This window comes from Sesamum indicum, linkage group LG1 (assembly GCF_026168435.1).
Source record: "Sesamum indicum cultivar Baizhima isolate 11 linkage group LG1, ASM2616843v1, whole genome shotgun sequence".
NCBI classification, from domain to species: Eukaryota; Viridiplantae; Streptophyta; class Magnoliopsida; order Lamiales; family Pedaliaceae; genus Sesamum; species Sesamum indicum.
In genome coordinates this window covers 17,789,290-17,805,306 of record NC_142657.1, presented here as the reverse complement: position 1 = coordinate 17,805,306, position 16,017 = coordinate 17,789,290, and the positions used below count along the sequence as shown (strand labels likewise).

The window sequence follows — 16,017 nt, the reverse complement described above, 5'->3', positions numbered from 1 at the left end:
TTTGAAAGAGCTCATAAGCTCACCCAAACAACCTTTTAATTTGATGTGGTTATACGTAGTATTGTTTACTTCTCGTTTTTCTTTTGTATCTTTCATTTTCTTTTACCAATTTTTTGGATATAATGCATATAGCTATATATCGATAAAACTTGACATATTTCATTTTTCCTTGACAATGTTAATTCCATTTTTACTTGATAAAATAGAAGATCGGATCTTATACATATTTATTTATCAATTTGATTTTAAAATTTTGAAAATTGTTTAAAAGAATTATATATTGCTGACCTAGTCATGCCCTCTCCATCTCATCTCTATTAATTTATACCCAAAATTTCATTTTAAATTGTCTTTTCCATTCAATTTGACCCTTAATCTCAATACATATCATGTGGGAGTGGAATTTCAACCTTGAAACCTCATATAATGGTGCCTATGATAGAGTGTAGCACTTTTGATTCCATAAAAGATTAATTTAGTGATTCAATCGACCAATTTATCAATTTTTGCACGATTAAGACTTTTTTCGTCTTTGAAGCTGGAGGAGAGAAAGGGAAGAGATCTAAGCCCTGAACTTCATCCATCCTCTTTTTCCCTTCCTCTCACTAATGTTCGACCCTTCACTCTCCCTCTCACCTTTACAACAAAGAGGTTTGAGCTATAGCGAGATGTCTGTAAATTTTTAGAATTCTGAATTTCATCACCTGGCATGGTATACATATGGTAAAATCCTACTGTTTCTGAAAATACCATAAAAAAGAAAAAAAAAATCCTCCAAAAATAATAAATTAGTGCACTAGATTGTCAAATCAACTTTTTATGAGATCTAAAATGTCAACTTTAATGTCATTGTCAATTTTAAAGATCGATGTAATTATATAATTCTCAATTTAATTATATGGTAGCAAGTGGATATCTAATAAAATGCTTTGAGTACGTCGCTTTAGAGAGAGTATTGAACCAATGACTGGTTTAATTACGTATTGCAAGTAACCCTACACGATCTTCTTTTTTCAATGGTTGAATTAATATTTGAGCAAAAAATTTACGGGATCTCTTTAATTTTTGGGTCGAACCTAAGTTCTTAATGCATCAATATTACTAAGTATAGATAATAGGGGTGGACAAAATAGACGGTTAACATATATATATGATTTATTAAAAATTATAGAAAGAAATCTCAATACAGAGACACACTCTATGTATATAAACATGTGCGACTGTTGATCTTGTCGTGTGTGAAAAGACTAAAATGCTCTTAAACGAATTACCAAACTAACATAGCACAGGACGATAGTAAACTTTGTATCTTCTAACAGGAGGAGGTTGACACAGGAGAAATAGCAAAATTGCCAACACCAGAGCCACCACAAACCCTAGTAGGGCTGTCGAGTCGTCGTCGGAATCGCAGCACACCGCCTTCCCCATTGCTTCTCCTCCGGCTTTCTCTCCTCCTCAAGTCACATAGGCATATGTAGAAAAATTGAACATAATATTCATGTATGAATATGATGATATGAACAAGAGAAGAAATGGAGAAAGCACGCTTGTGGAAAAGATTTTACGCGGGTTGACTTGAGACTTGAGAGTACGAGGGTAGACCTGAGTCGTATTATGATATTACCAAGAAGTTGGTACGAGGACGAAAATGGGCTGGTGGAAAATTAGTACCATGCTTCTGTCCAACATGCAAAGCGACTTCTAACCAAACATTGACTTGAAATCTCGAAAAGTCTTGTATTTTACGTCCCCACAACTACAATTTATTCTCTTTGCAGTTTTGGTTATATTATTTTTGGATTCACAATTTTGTATTTCATAACTCTAAAAGATTTATAATTTTAATCTCATGTTTTAATTTCGGTTAAATCTCTAATGAAAATGATACATGCACGGCACAAGCTCTGTTAAGTTTTAAAGGGAATTAAGATTGTTTCCGTTATAAATTTAACGAAATTAAAATTTGGGGTTAAACTTGTCATTTTTTGGAGTTATGCAGTGTGAGTGATTTCGATGCACTATAAATTTTTTATTGAAAAATTAGGTGGGATAAAAAAGGAAGCTTTTTGAGGCTCGGAGTTACGTTCTTCTCTTTCGTACTCCTAATTCATTTATAAAACCTATAATTGTGCGCATAGGCAACCCAACTACCACAGAATTTTCTTCTTGTTTCTCGTGATCCCTTCAACACACTAGTTGAGTTCAGTCTTCACAAAATCAAGAATTATAAATCGGGCACTGACTTTTAATAATATATTTAAATAAATTGACGAGCTCTACGTCTTCACTCCAGTCTTCACTCCAATGGACTAACCTATTAGCATGTGAGACAGATGCAACCATCCCAATACACGTTCACATAATGTGGCAAATTATACAATTCTTATGTCAGACCATCATATTGGTGGTAAGAGGTCAGTGATGATAACAACTATGTATAATAACTAATGGGAATAGCTCAATTTCATCCTGGAAGAATTCAAGGCCGGCCCTTAGCATTTTTAGCCCAAAAATGGATTGTGGTGAATGGGCCGGGCCAAGAAACCCCAAAATCTAAGAAATTTTCTTAGAATGATTCAATATTTGAGGTAATGAATTCGACTCCCATCAAACATATGATTATTTATCTCACTTTATATTAGTATTTATCTTATATTAGTTTTAGTAATATTGATGTATTACTCAGTTAATCGAAATGTTGATATAATCATACCTTTGATTACCACTTCAAAAAAATAAAAGAATTCTTCCAAAAAAAATTCTTTTCTTCTCTTTTTTTCTTTCTTAAAGAAACATAGCATGACCAACAACTTTTAACCAACCTGCTGTTATTCACAATTAGATCTTCCAACAGAAAGTCGTACTTGTTCGTTCTCCCTCGTTACGGTGCGAGTGAGTGGAGCCCAATAAAACTAGTCCAAATCATAGTACAGTTGACATTGGGTCAGCATTTTAAATTTTCTTAATTCGAATTTTTAAAATGAATTTATAAGATTTAAAAATAAAACAGTACGATCTTATAAGTTCTTTTATAAGAAATATGGACTTATTAATTTATTTTTAAAATATCAACAAATTCTTTTATTTTTATTATATTAATTATAAAAATCAACATTGTTAACATCGTATAAGTTCCACAGTCTTATCTTATTCAAACAACTCATGAATTTATTCATAAAATAAGATCGAGCACTCAATAAATTTTGAAAACATCTTATAAGTATATGAATTTATAAAATATTTTAAATAAATTTAGGCATGCGTCCTTTAAATAACAATTAACTCAAGAAAATCCCAATTCATAAAATTGGAAATATGAACTCAAATTTTCTATATTTATTTATCTATACCTTACTCATAAAATTACAATAATATTCCTAGAAAATTACTGGCTGAGTTGAAAGTTATGAATTTTATTTTTGCAATAATAACAATATTAAGATGTTGTAAATCAAGTGGATCCATATTTTTCATCCCTATCAACATCAATAATTAATATTTCCGTGTATCACTGCAATGACTGAGGGAATAATGACAAAGGCTGCCAGCAATTAAATTCCATTACATGTCATTTTCTGTTCCCTCTCCAATCATTTAAATCAATTATTCTTTTATTTACTTTTTAGAAAGCCATTTATGCCACTAAAAAGAGAGAGAGAGAGTATTAACCACAAATATTTAGAATTATCACTAATTAAAAAATATTTTTTTTTACTATAATGATTTTATAATTAAAGTAAATATCATCACCAGGTATAATTAAAGATAATAAAATTTTGCATAAAGTTGTTACAAATGTGATTGTCAGTATAAATATATCACTAATTGATAATTTATTCCATAATTCTTAGCATTAATAATTATATTATGATTCCCTCTAAAACAAAATAGTTATATTATAATAAGATCAAAATTATTATAATTTAAGATATATATTTAGTGATAACTTTTAATTATTACTCAATACTTTGCCAATAATAATATCTTTTATCACCGTGTGTGTATATATATGAGAATCAAAAATTAAAATACGGTCAAGATGTTCTATCACACTTATATTGATATTACATCAATATGTAATTGGCGCATATTTCTTTTGATAATTAAAAGATGTAATCATTACCATACATATATTGTAACACCAAGGTGGGATAAAAAAGGGGGCGGTAAATAGTAATTTATTTTTATATTTTATAAAATAAAACAATTTACCTGATACGGGTATTACCCTATTTATCCCAAAAAGATAAAAAAAAAAAAAAAACCCTCATTAGGGGTAAATAGCCTAAAAACTAGCAGGATTCGCACACCAATGCACGGGTTGGGTCTTCGAAGCCCCAACCCGTGCCAGAACCCGAAAAGCCACCCGGTTGAAAAGATGAATTCTCCACTGCACGATAAAAAGCTAGGAACACCTAGATAGTGACATGTGGCTCAGCCAACACTGTACACTTGGGCCTTATAAATACTCCCGATACATATCATTTGAAATAACGTGCATTTATTGCTTTCGACTATAAATCTGCAGATTGCATATTTCTACCTCGATTCGAACTAACTTGAGCGTCAAGGGTCTTAGTCGAGAACAAATCCGACTAGACTAACATACATGTTTTTATCTCAGGACCCATTAACGATGAATACGTGGCTAACTTGGATCAGTCAAGGGAGGTTGCAAATTTCAATTTGAATCATTATCTAAAGAAGTAAATTGATTATTTTTTATAATACAATTAGGTAAATTTAATTTTTTCTAAAATAAATTCACCTTTTAGATAAGCCCTTTTGATCTCATCTAGGAGGATTATACACCTTGTCTGAAATGTTGCATCCTTGGGAGTGAAATCAAACCCCTCTAAACCGAACTTGCAAGGAGTTGAAATCATTTTTTTTCCGGTTCGGGAGGCAATTTTTTCAATCTATGTGGTTTTTTATAAAATTAGAACAGATAATATTTTATGTAACAAAATATTAATCAAATTACAAAACCATATTAATTAGTAAAGGCGAGTTACATAGTCATTGATTTTGATTCTTTTATTAATATTGTAAGGGTTACATTGGTATGTAATTTAAATGTACTAATTTTATAATCTTGAAAAAATATCCTGATTTATAATGGTGATCGAAATCGAAATTACTTAAATATTTTAATAAATAAAAAGAAAAAAGAAGTGTTGTAGTGAGGCTAATGTTGTCCTTGTAGGGAATCTGTTGCTATAAAGAGAGATTTAATTGTGCTATATTCAGGTAAACATCATTAAAATGGACCCACATAGGTTGTCCGTGCATTTGACATGCAGCAGGCACGTGACTGGTTCATATTTCTGAATGTTAAATTAAATATATATAACTTTAATTATGTCCTAATCTTTTAGATCTTTTTCCTAGGAAAAACGCTCACGTTTTTGCCGGGGCTGACCTTAGCGACCCGGATACGACTTCCTTAGTGGTGTTGCAATAATTTCTTCTTCTTCTTTTTTTATTGGAAATAAATTATAAAAAAAATTAGAAAGTTGGGCGAATTTAAAAAATTGATAAGGTGTTATTTATAATTTTTAACTTAAATTAATTGAGTTAAAAAATAGTAATCAATAGTCAATCCGATCTGCAAACTAAAAATCGAACCAAATATCAAAATTTAATAAAAATAGAAATAAAACAACTTATACGAAATTTTCAATTCGATTTTGATGGATACCAGATTTTTAACTCATTTTGATTTTACTTTTCTCCTGAATTACGAAAAGTAATCAAGGTAATTATTCCATAAAAAGCATTAATTTCACAATCACGGGAGTAGGTTTGAGTTAATTATATATAAATGCTACCACATAACAACAAAATTTATAAAGCCAATAATGCCTAATTAAATTTGCGAAGTTGAGACTTTATGAGGTTATATTAATGTTTCGAATCTTATTAATATTTGGGTATTGATATACTGTAATAATAATTATTGATCAATTATACATATTTAATGTTGATCATTAATATATATTAATTATTGATTATTGAAATTTATACCATAACTGTAATCAATTCATTAAAAAAATATTGATTAAATAAATGGTCCAACATACATATTCAATACAAATTCAAATTGAAAATTATTTCCGTACCAATACCAAACAAGTAAATTATACCATAGCTTTGGTGGACTCTTATTGGAAATTCTTATTCCAGTCTAATTTCAAATATTCATATTGGAAATTCAACTAAACTATCTTATTTTCCTTATAAAAAAGATCTTATAATTAATAAAATATTTTAGATCTTATGGGATCTTTGAAAAAAATTAATTTTACCTTATTTTTTTCAAAATATCTTAAACTCTATGTGATTAATATTCCATAAGATAAACACATATTCTTATAAATATTTTATCATTATTTGAAAAATTATATATACCCTTTGAAATTAATGATCGTTTAATAAATACCTTCTCGTGACATCTCATTCTGGGAGGTGTAACTTTTAGGCGGCCGTCAATTTCATGAGGGTATTTGAAATTATGACAAACCTTAAGGGAACCTTTTGTAATTTATCCTTAATTTTATGAGGTCATGAATTCAAATAGCACCAACATCTAATTTTTATCTATATTAATAATAGTTGTTGTTGATTAAAAATTATTAGTAATTGTTAACAATTAATATGCTAATTATTATAATTGTTAAATGATCGAGTTTCATAATAAAATAATATGTATAATATATAGGTTCACTTAAAATAAATAAATATAGATTAATATGTATTAATTTTCCTTAAAAAAAAAGAGAATTTAAATTATTATACAAATTGTATCAACAACTAATTTAGTTGGCGAAATTAAAAGCATATGACTTCAAATCCCACCACGTCTTCATATCTTGTAAGGTGTAGGTAACTGATCATTTATACACTATTTTTTTTCTTTCTAATAGTGCTTGAATCTTCAGGTTATGAATAATTCAATAATGTATACCTACAATTTGAAATTAAAAATAGCATTTAATATTTACTTTATTATTTAAAAAAATAAAATAAAATGGACTCTCCGATTTACCATGAGTTTTAATTCAAATGACATGGAATCATGATTGATATAATTATTAAAAATTAATTTTTAATATTGTAGAACTTATTAGAAAAGGACTATATATATATATAAAAATATATCCTCATGGTTCAATCATTAATATTAATGAATTAGACCATTATACGACATCATTAAGCTACATAATTATTAATTATTGGTCCTAACGAACATGATGTGATCATTATCATATAAAAATAAAATTTCATGTCAATACTAACTTTTTGTTTCTAAAAATTTGCAAAACTTAGAGAACATTCTTATTATTTCAATCGGGGAAAATTGCATAATACCCAATCAATTTACTTACAAAAAATTAAAAAAAAAAAAAAAAGTTGTGGCCCCTTTTAATTCAATAAATCAATGGTACTATATCTAGTTGAAAGTACTTGAAGCTAGGCTGCCATGACTACTTAGAATGATTAACCTTTCTTTTTTTTTTTTTTTTTAATAAATCTTTTGGTAATAAGAATCTGTTCATCAAAGTGGATTCATATTGATGGTCTCATCAATATTACCACGTGCTAAACTAGGACCACGCACACAGGGTAATTAGTATGGCTGGATTCTTTGATTTTTCTGTGTTTTTTTTTTTTTTTTTTGGTTTACAAAAGAATAATTATTTTAAGGAATAAAGTAATAGATAACAATTTTAATAAAATAGCATGGTTGACATACTCGATGTGTGTGCTTACATTCTTAAAATAAGCTATGAAGTGAAAAGATAAATAACATTTATAAATAAATAGAAAATATAAACACTTTAAATAACGAGTAATGTGAGAGGAAAAAAATGAAATTATGAAATAACATGAGAGAAGATACAAAAAAAAATTAGAATGAAATAAAAAATTTATATGGCTACTACGTACTTCTCTAAATAGGAGTAATTTAATCGATTCATTCAAAAAATATGTTGATGTAGTTATTAATGTGCTGGTACTTATAATCATAAGGTGAAAATGAGGGAGGGTGACTAAGAAACAAGCAATAAAGTTTTGGAAGGAAATTTTTTGAATTTATGAGAAAAAAAATATTGAAATGATTTCAAATAATTTAATATTAAAAAAAAATTGAAATTCATAAACATTTCACAAAGTATGGTTTGAAAAAAAATGAATTTATTTGAAAGAATGAAAGGAAAACAGAAAAGATTCATGACAAAAAAATAAAAATAAAAAGCTAAGTTGTAATTTTAATATTATTACTAGTTATATATATCTACTTTATCTCGATCAAAATTAATTATATTTTACCTTTATGAAAGTATTTGAGATATTAGGAGTAAAATTTAATGTAATTGAGTTAAAAAGATAAGCACATATATCATTAACTAGTGCAAAATAGGACACTCTTGTAACTTCTCTTGAGTTAAAAGACAAGCAAATAATAAAGTATAAATAAAATTATAAGTTAAACAGTAATGAAAATTGAAAATATGTGAAAATAGTGAAAAGTGAAGAAAAAAGATGAAATTGGAGTGATTGAGAAAGTAGTTCAATATTTAAAATAAGCCGTAAAAGTTGGCAAGTAGAAGTTGTAAATCAATGACACAATTTCAACTTATTTTTAACAATAATCGAGAAATGTTTATTTTTTCTTATTTTTTTTAAAGTTGTTGCAAATACTAAAAAGTATAAGTATAGTTATAGTAAAAATTGGTGTGTCCCAAAAATAACAATAAAAAGTTGAAAAAAGTTAAAATTAAAAACTAATAAGTATTTGTAATTTTTTCAATAAACTATAAAATTTAAAATAAATTAATTTAATTTAAGCAACTAAAAAAGAAGCTTTGAAAAGAAAAAAACATCTTTCCAACCTTTTCTTTTTCTAACTATTTCAAGCATATGGGCTGGGATCGTACAACAACTAATATATCGGATCCCATGTGAACTCCGAAGGTATTATCTAATATAAGTAAACCTTAAAAAGTTCTGTTGCTGCATTCAAAGAAAAAGAAAAAAGAAAACCATTTCAAACGCCTCTCAAGTCATTTCCACCTTTTCTTTGAACAATATGAATATGAATCCATTCCAAAATTTCAAACAGAGAAAAAAGGGAAAATTCTTTTCTTTTAAACTCAGCTTCCCTTTCTAGAATCCTGCAATAAAAAGACTCAAACTTTTGTTCCTGCCATATTTATATTTGCTGTGCTTGCTCAGTCACACACACATACACACAGAATGTGTGTTCTTGTGTGTGTACAGAGGCAGAGGGTGTATTTGTGGAGCACTGGAGTCATTTTTTTTACCTGAATAAATAGTTTAACCAGAGCTCAAATTTCAAACGCAAACACAGACATCTACCCACACTTGACACTGCTGAGAGCAATTAATGCTGAGTCAGAGACTAACATAATACAATTGGTTCTTCCTCTGTTTCTTTATTAGTTTTTTGTCTCTGCTGTGTGCTGGTGCTGTTGCTGGTTGGTTTTCTTACTCACTCAATTGACTTCTCTTTCTTTCTCTTTTCCGTCTTTTGATTTTTCTTGAAAATTAATGAGAACACAGTACTAGTATAAGTTTCTTTGCTGATCCCAGTTTGCATCAGTAAAGCACGCACCAGAAACACACACACTTTCGTGGGTAAGCAATAAATGCGGAGTGGTGTTCTGGGCTGGTCCTTACAATTGAAACAAGATTCTTTTCTTTTTTCTTTTTCTTTTTTCCAGATTATGTTTGCATTTTCAGATGAAATGGGCAGCTGAGATTCCAGATAAGTAATCTCGGTAGTCTTGGTTATGGGGTGTGTTCTTGGGAAAAGGGCCACCGGGAAAAGAGAAGCTCGCCGGAAGCACAAAAATGATGAACGGCGGGGTTCAGAATCGGCCACCGCGACGGTGCAGGACGGGGGCGTGGTGGGCCGTGGAGAAGAGAAGAAGATCGAAGAGGCTCCGGTTGAAATGGTAGCGACGGCGCCAGCTCCAGCGGCAGCTGTAGTGGCTCTGCCGGAGTTTCGGCTGAAAAGGGGCGTCTCCGCCGGTGGTGAGGGGTGGCCCTCGTGGCTAAACGACGTTGCTGGCCACGCCATAAAGGACTGGAAACCCCGCCGTGCCAACACCTTCGAGAAGCTTGAGAAGGTAATCGCCGTCGATTCTTGAAGCTATGTGTGCACGCTTTGTTTAGCGTTAATGTCAGTGGAAAAGGGACCTTTGTTGATTAGGAAGAAGGTACAATACTGGGAAGCATGTGTTTCGTATGCTTTACACCGACATCGGGGTGAGGGGGAGTAATGGAAGCAGTATGAAGTACTATCAATTTCTCTGACTTAGGTACAATACTTTTATGCGGAGGTGGTTCTTGGCAAGACACATAGGATTTTATTTTTCCTTCTAAATATTTAGGCGTGTGAAGCCATTCTTGCCTCATTATATATACTGCATAGCTTTAGCTATCCTTTTATATTGATCTAGTACATTTATACGTTGCCTATGGCCAAAAGTATGAAAACAAAGTCGGTCACCGACGAATTCTAGTTGTAATGCAGTACGGTCTGCCTATGAATTATACTGAATTTTGAGGATATGGTTTTGTGTAATTGTGCAGATTGGGCAAGGGACATATAGCAATGTGTATAAAGCCAGGGACTTGATCACAGGGAAGGTAGTGGCCTTGAAGAAAGTAAGGTTTGATAACTTGGAGCCGGAGACGGTGAGGTTCATGGCGAGAGAAATACTCGTGTTGAGAAGGCTGGATCATCCCAATGTAATTAAGCTTGAAGGTCTGGTTATATCCCGGATGTCGACCAGTCTTTACCTCGTTTTCGAGTATATGGAGCACGATCTTGCTGGCCTTGCTGCTGTCCAAAGTGTCAAGTTTACTGAGCCCCAGGTGAGTAAGTTACAAGGATGAAAAAGAATCCGTTTCTATCTACTGTAACTTTCATATGTTTTAATGGGTTTAATCTCTACTCAATGTTCGAATGATTGGCTATTTTCACATGCTTGTTTTACTGTTTAACTGGATGTTTATGGATCTATTGTGTGTTGTCTGGTTGGAATTTTGGAACAATTTATCTTGTATTTATTTAGTAATGTTGGATATTGTCAAATTTTCTATGACAAGGGATCTATATGGATATCTTTCATGTTTTTGTGGACCTTTTTGACTTCTATCTGAGGCACAGGTCTAGTTACAGATGAAGGATCTTTCCTTCTGTTTCTGATGTAAATGAGGCATTTGGATTATGTATTGTCTTCTTTGTCTGCTATGTCTGCATCATGTGCTTTTTGGATTCTACTGACAGACTTTTCTTGGTCCACTGGTCCCGAACGTTGGAGGTTGGGTATCACAGGACTGTTTTCAAGTGGTCATTAGAGTGTCCATAGGGGATATGAAAAACAATGTGATTGAACCAAATTGTAAATTACCACTTCCATCTTAGACAGTTAATAACATGCTAATTCCCTATCTAGAAGGAAAACCAGATGAGTGCTCCATCTAAATGGATTGTGCTATCAAATTGTTTGTTTCGAATCTCGCTTGGCAATGTCTTGTTTAAGTGAGAATTGTAGCCTGAAGTTCATTTCTCTATCCGTTACTTTCACCTCTGAAAATAGGTGCCTTGTTACATTTTAAGTTCATTATGCTAGTCTTTTGTGGAGTATAGGCAACACAAAATCCTGCAAACTGTTAAAACTAGGTCATGCTTGAGATCTTGGGTTCACAAATCCCTCGTTGTTTAATGATCTATTACAACATTACTTGTACATTTACCACTATAGAATCACTATTGGGAAGCTCTTCTGGTCCTGGATCTTTTATTGTCTAATTTTTAGGATTCAATCATTTCAGTTTTCTTCCCCTCTGTTTTTCTGCTTACAGACCAAAGTCTATGCAGTTTGCATTGCATAAACCAGTTTTGCCCAATTCAAGATAAAAACCTGACTAAAAACAAGAACAAAGGTTATTTCCATAGTCCGAAGCAGCTGAATTCAGAATTTTTTTTAATTCCATATTTTCTCAAATTCGAGGAGAAGATGAAAACAAGTTGCAGTGTAATCATTCAGACACATTTTGAAGTCGTGAATAGATATTCTGGACCAATTTCTTGCAAAGGAGAACAAACATAAAATAGAAGAGATTGTTCAAACTCTAGTGATGTTCTCTGGACTTGAACGAGTCCAAAATATGGATTACTTAATATACAAAATTTATGTAAAGCAGAACTCAAATACCTAAGTTTTTCCCGTAGGACAAGACTCCACTAATCAGTGAGTGTTCTGAATGACAAAACTCAAATGACATGTAATGGCACTCATATGATTCAATATAGCATAATCAGTTCTCAGATGTACCAAACAACTATTTCATCTGTTTGACTAGCTTTCTTCTGGCTGCTTCGGCTCTTTGTGATTCTGATTTCATGTGCCATGTATCGAGATTGTAATTTTCATTCGATAACACTGTTAGGAAATTCACAGGTATTTATCAAGTCATTGTGTCTTCTGTGATAGAGACATGAATTTCTTTGATTAGTGTGAATGTTAAGCAGCTCAAAAGCTATTAGACAATGTGTTAGTTGTATATTTCTGACTTTCTACAACACACATAACTCCTCCAGATGCTGAGATTTGTTGACTTAACATCTTAAATACGGCACTATTTAATTTCTTTTTGCAAAATAACTGGGTAAAATTATCTGATTTTGTTGATCACCCTGTCTTGCTATATCCATGTAGTATTAGCACAGTTGATGACTTGCCATTGATGTTTCCTTGCTGTAGGTCAAATGCTATATGAAACAATTGCTTTCAGGTCTGGAGCACTGCCACAACAATGGTGTCCTACATCGTGATATTAAGTGCTCTAATCTGCTCATTGACAGTGAAGGAATCTTAAGAATAGCTGATTTTGGTCTAGCTTCCTTTTTTGACCCCGAGCGTAAGAGACCAATGACAAGTCGTGTTATCACCCTTTGGTACCGTCCTCCTGAACTTTTGCTTGGGGCCACTTATTATGGTGTTGGTGTTGATCTATGGAGTGCTGGCTGTATTCTGGCAGAATTGCTTGCTGGGAAGCCTATATTGCGGGGACGAACGGAGGTACTATGATTTTTGTCTTCTTGATGACTACTTATTATCTTACTGTAGATGCTATGAAACACTCAAATAAGGTGCTTGAACTTCTTCAGTAGTTTGATGTTTTTGCTTGAACTGGAGACATTTGTTTTGCATCCATTATATCCACACACCCTTAGATTTGCCCTAATTATCAATACATTCTTGTTGGATTAAAATTTACAAGTATGCCACCTGAGATTTGTAAAACCTTACAATGCATGAAGGAGAAGTGCTTATACAAAAAATATCCCAAAGTTTCCGAGCAAAAAAACAATTCTTTGAAAATACAAGAAGGCATTTAGTGAAATATCATGAATTGGCACTTAAACATAGATCATGAGACTATTGATCGCTGAAACAATTTCATCCAAAGGACATTTAGTCGGTCTAACAGTCAGAATTTGGTGACGGGTACTTTTGACATATTACATGTTAAAAATTCACCAAAACTCTACTAGATGCAGTTTCATGTAATGCGAACAAATCTCACATGGGTTAGTGTTAATTTCCAATCTAATAGGGATATGTTTATAATTAAGGCAAACATCAAGGAGTGATTTACCCTTTGTGCTTACAATTTGGTCGTTCTACTTAAATTACTTAATTCTATGGATATTGGTCTAACTCCCAGTTTTACATACTTATTTTTCCCCATAGGTTGAGCAACTGCACAAGATATTCAAATTATGTGGTTCTCCAACTGAGGAGTACTGGAAGAAATCCAGATTGCCAAATGCTACTCTTTATAAACCGCAGCAGCCTTATAAATGTTGCATAGCAGAGACATTTAAGGATTTTCCGCCATCTGCTCTTGCTCTCATAGAAACTCTTCTTGCCATTGATCCTGACGCACGCGGCACTGCCACTGCAGCATTAAATAGTGAAGTAAGTAATCTTTGCATCTGTATAAAAAGCTGAATTCTAAATAAAAACTTGGGATAATTGCACTGACACCCCCGGAGGTCTGGATTATTTACACGACTTCCCTTGATTCAGAAAGTTTCACCGTGACTTCTCCAGTCATGTTTTACATTACACGTTACCCCCCCAAGATACTGTGGTGGAACAAAACTGTAGTGTGTTTCGATTTATATGCTTGTGATTGAAGGCTTATTATGATTTATTATTGCAGAACTTATCCTCAAGAGAAACTCTTTATTCTTGCTTTTTAAGCTGTATATTATATCAAATTTGCTTCATAGAACTGTATTGATCAGGCTTTTGCCTCTCTTTGATTAAGCGTAGGCAGTATGTTGCATGCTCTAATTGGTGTATTTATGTGTTTTCTGGTGCATTTTCATGGTGAGGGATCGGATATTTTTATTATCTGTGTATAGAGTATTCACAATTACAGTTAAACTTTTTATATGAAAAGTGACATTTTGTGTATGACCAGTTTTTTACCACTGAACCATATGCCTGTGAGCCATCAAGCTTACCTAAATTCCCTCCAAGCAAGGAAATGGACATAAAATTGAGAGGTGAAGAAGCCAGAAGGTAATTTTACTTCCTCCATTTTCACATACCCACTGTTTACTAAATCTTAATCATGTCCTCATATCTAGTCTGCCGTGTAGGCAACGAGGTTTAGGTGCAAAACCTCACGCCATAGATGGAAATAGACGAGTGAGAGCCCGTGACAAATTCAGCCGTGCAGTTCCGGCTCCAGAAGCAAATGCAGAGCTCCAGACCAACTTAGACGTACGTGAAACAATTTTTTTGTTCTTTATTTCTTTCGTTTTTCAGAATAATTCCCTGACATGAGCTGTGCATCATGTTGCTCCATCGAGAAAGAAAAGTTGAACGAAATACTTGATAATTTAACTTTTGGAGGAAAGATGTGTTGATTAGAAAGTTATTGTGTTAAAAATGGTGGTGCTAAAGTGGGTTTGCCTTACTTTGCATTTTGTTTAGGGATAATTACATTAACACTCCCGAGATTTGAGCATATTACAAAAAATGTCTGCTAGTTTTGCACAATTCCACTAACACCTTCCAAAGTTATATTTTACATTACAGATTCTTCCCTGGACATCACTTCTTCAGGGTGAATCTGCAATATAAAATTCGATTGCGGGTGATGATATGTAACTTTTTTAAAATTAAAGGTCTTTTTTCCCCCTTAATGTGCCTGAACTTCAAGGAGGAAGAATTTGGTCTCATGTGCTTGTCTTTCATGCATAGGCAACACTTTTCTTGTGTTCACTTATAAGATAAATAGATCTTTCCATCTTTGCTTCCACATTACCATAATCCTCTGACATTATGTTTTCAGAGATTGAGAATCATGTCGGACGCTAAAGCCAAAAGCAAGAGCGACAAATTCCCACCACCGCATCAGGATGCAGCCGTCGGCCACCCTCTCGATGCATCTCAAAACGGCCCCGTGTCGTTTGATGCAGCCGATGCTTCATTCACCGCCTCAATCTTCGACCCAAAGGCTTCACGGTCCCTTCGAACCACCACGCCAAAAAATGGATCATCAAGGAGGAAAAACTCAAAAGATGAGCCCCAAAGGGCTCCGACCCGGAGCTTCATCAATGCATTCCATCCATCGTCTGCTGGTTGGGATTTCAGGTTCGGCCGCAGACGAACCATATCAGAGAATTTCAGCGAACGAAGGTAGGAACATGAGGTGTAGACAAATTTTGACACTTCGGGTGTTTTTGGCATCAAAAGTTGTATTGAAGGTAATTTGTTTGATTCTCAACTCTGTATCATAATTGGTGTTTTGTGTATAATGAAGAAAAACATAGCATATTTTTTCAGAAACTGGTGGAGAATGGTTTGTAGTTGGACAACTGAACTCCCAACTTTTCTGTACAGTTGAGGGGCTCCTGCCTCATGAGGATTCATTTTTACTATACCTCTGTTCCTC

The 16,017-nt window shown here is 32.7% G+C and overlaps 1 protein-coding gene across 3 annotated transcripts; it reads left to right on the top strand.

Moving 5' to 3' along the window:
* The first annotated feature begins 9,047 nt into the window (after positions 1–9,047).
* Positions 9,048–16,005, top strand: LOC105166015 (putative serine/threonine-protein kinase At1g54610). 3 transcript variants are annotated; one of them, XM_011085216.3, is made up of 8 exons: positions 9,048–9,503; positions 9,750–10,157; positions 10,624–10,908; positions 12,804–13,121; positions 13,797–14,024; positions 14,536–14,636; positions 14,717–14,840; positions 15,415–16,005. In XM_011085216.3, exons 2-8 carry the CDS (start codon positions 9,819–9,821, stop codon positions 15,763–15,765), a joined length of 1,746 nt encoding a protein of 581 aa, XP_011083518.1. In that variant the 5' UTR covers positions 9,048–9,503; positions 9,750–9,818; the 3' UTR covers positions 15,766–16,005. The 3 variants fall into 3 exon arrangements, with proteins under 3 accessions (XP_011083518.1, XP_011083526.1, XP_088736836.1); XM_011085224.3 differs by having other exon boundaries at positions 9,048–9,663; XM_088880710.1 differs by having other exon boundaries at positions 9,048–10,157.
* Positions 16,006–16,017: the final 12 nt, after the last annotated feature.

Bases quoted from the DNA above. Each gene is read 5' to 3' on its own strand.
- LOC105166015 (XM_011085216.3), top strand. From the start codon at position 9,819: ATGGGGTGTGTTCTTGGGAAAAGGGCCACCGGGAAAAGAGAAGCTCGC. The intron at 10,909-12,803 runs GTGAGTAAGTTA...TCCTTGCTGTAG, and splicing joins TCAAGTTTACTGAGCCCCAG to GTCAAATGCTATATGAAACA. The intron at 14,025-14,535 runs GTAAGTAATCTT...GTGTATGACCAG, and splicing joins CTGCAGCATTAAATAGTGAA to TTTTTTACCACTGAACCATA.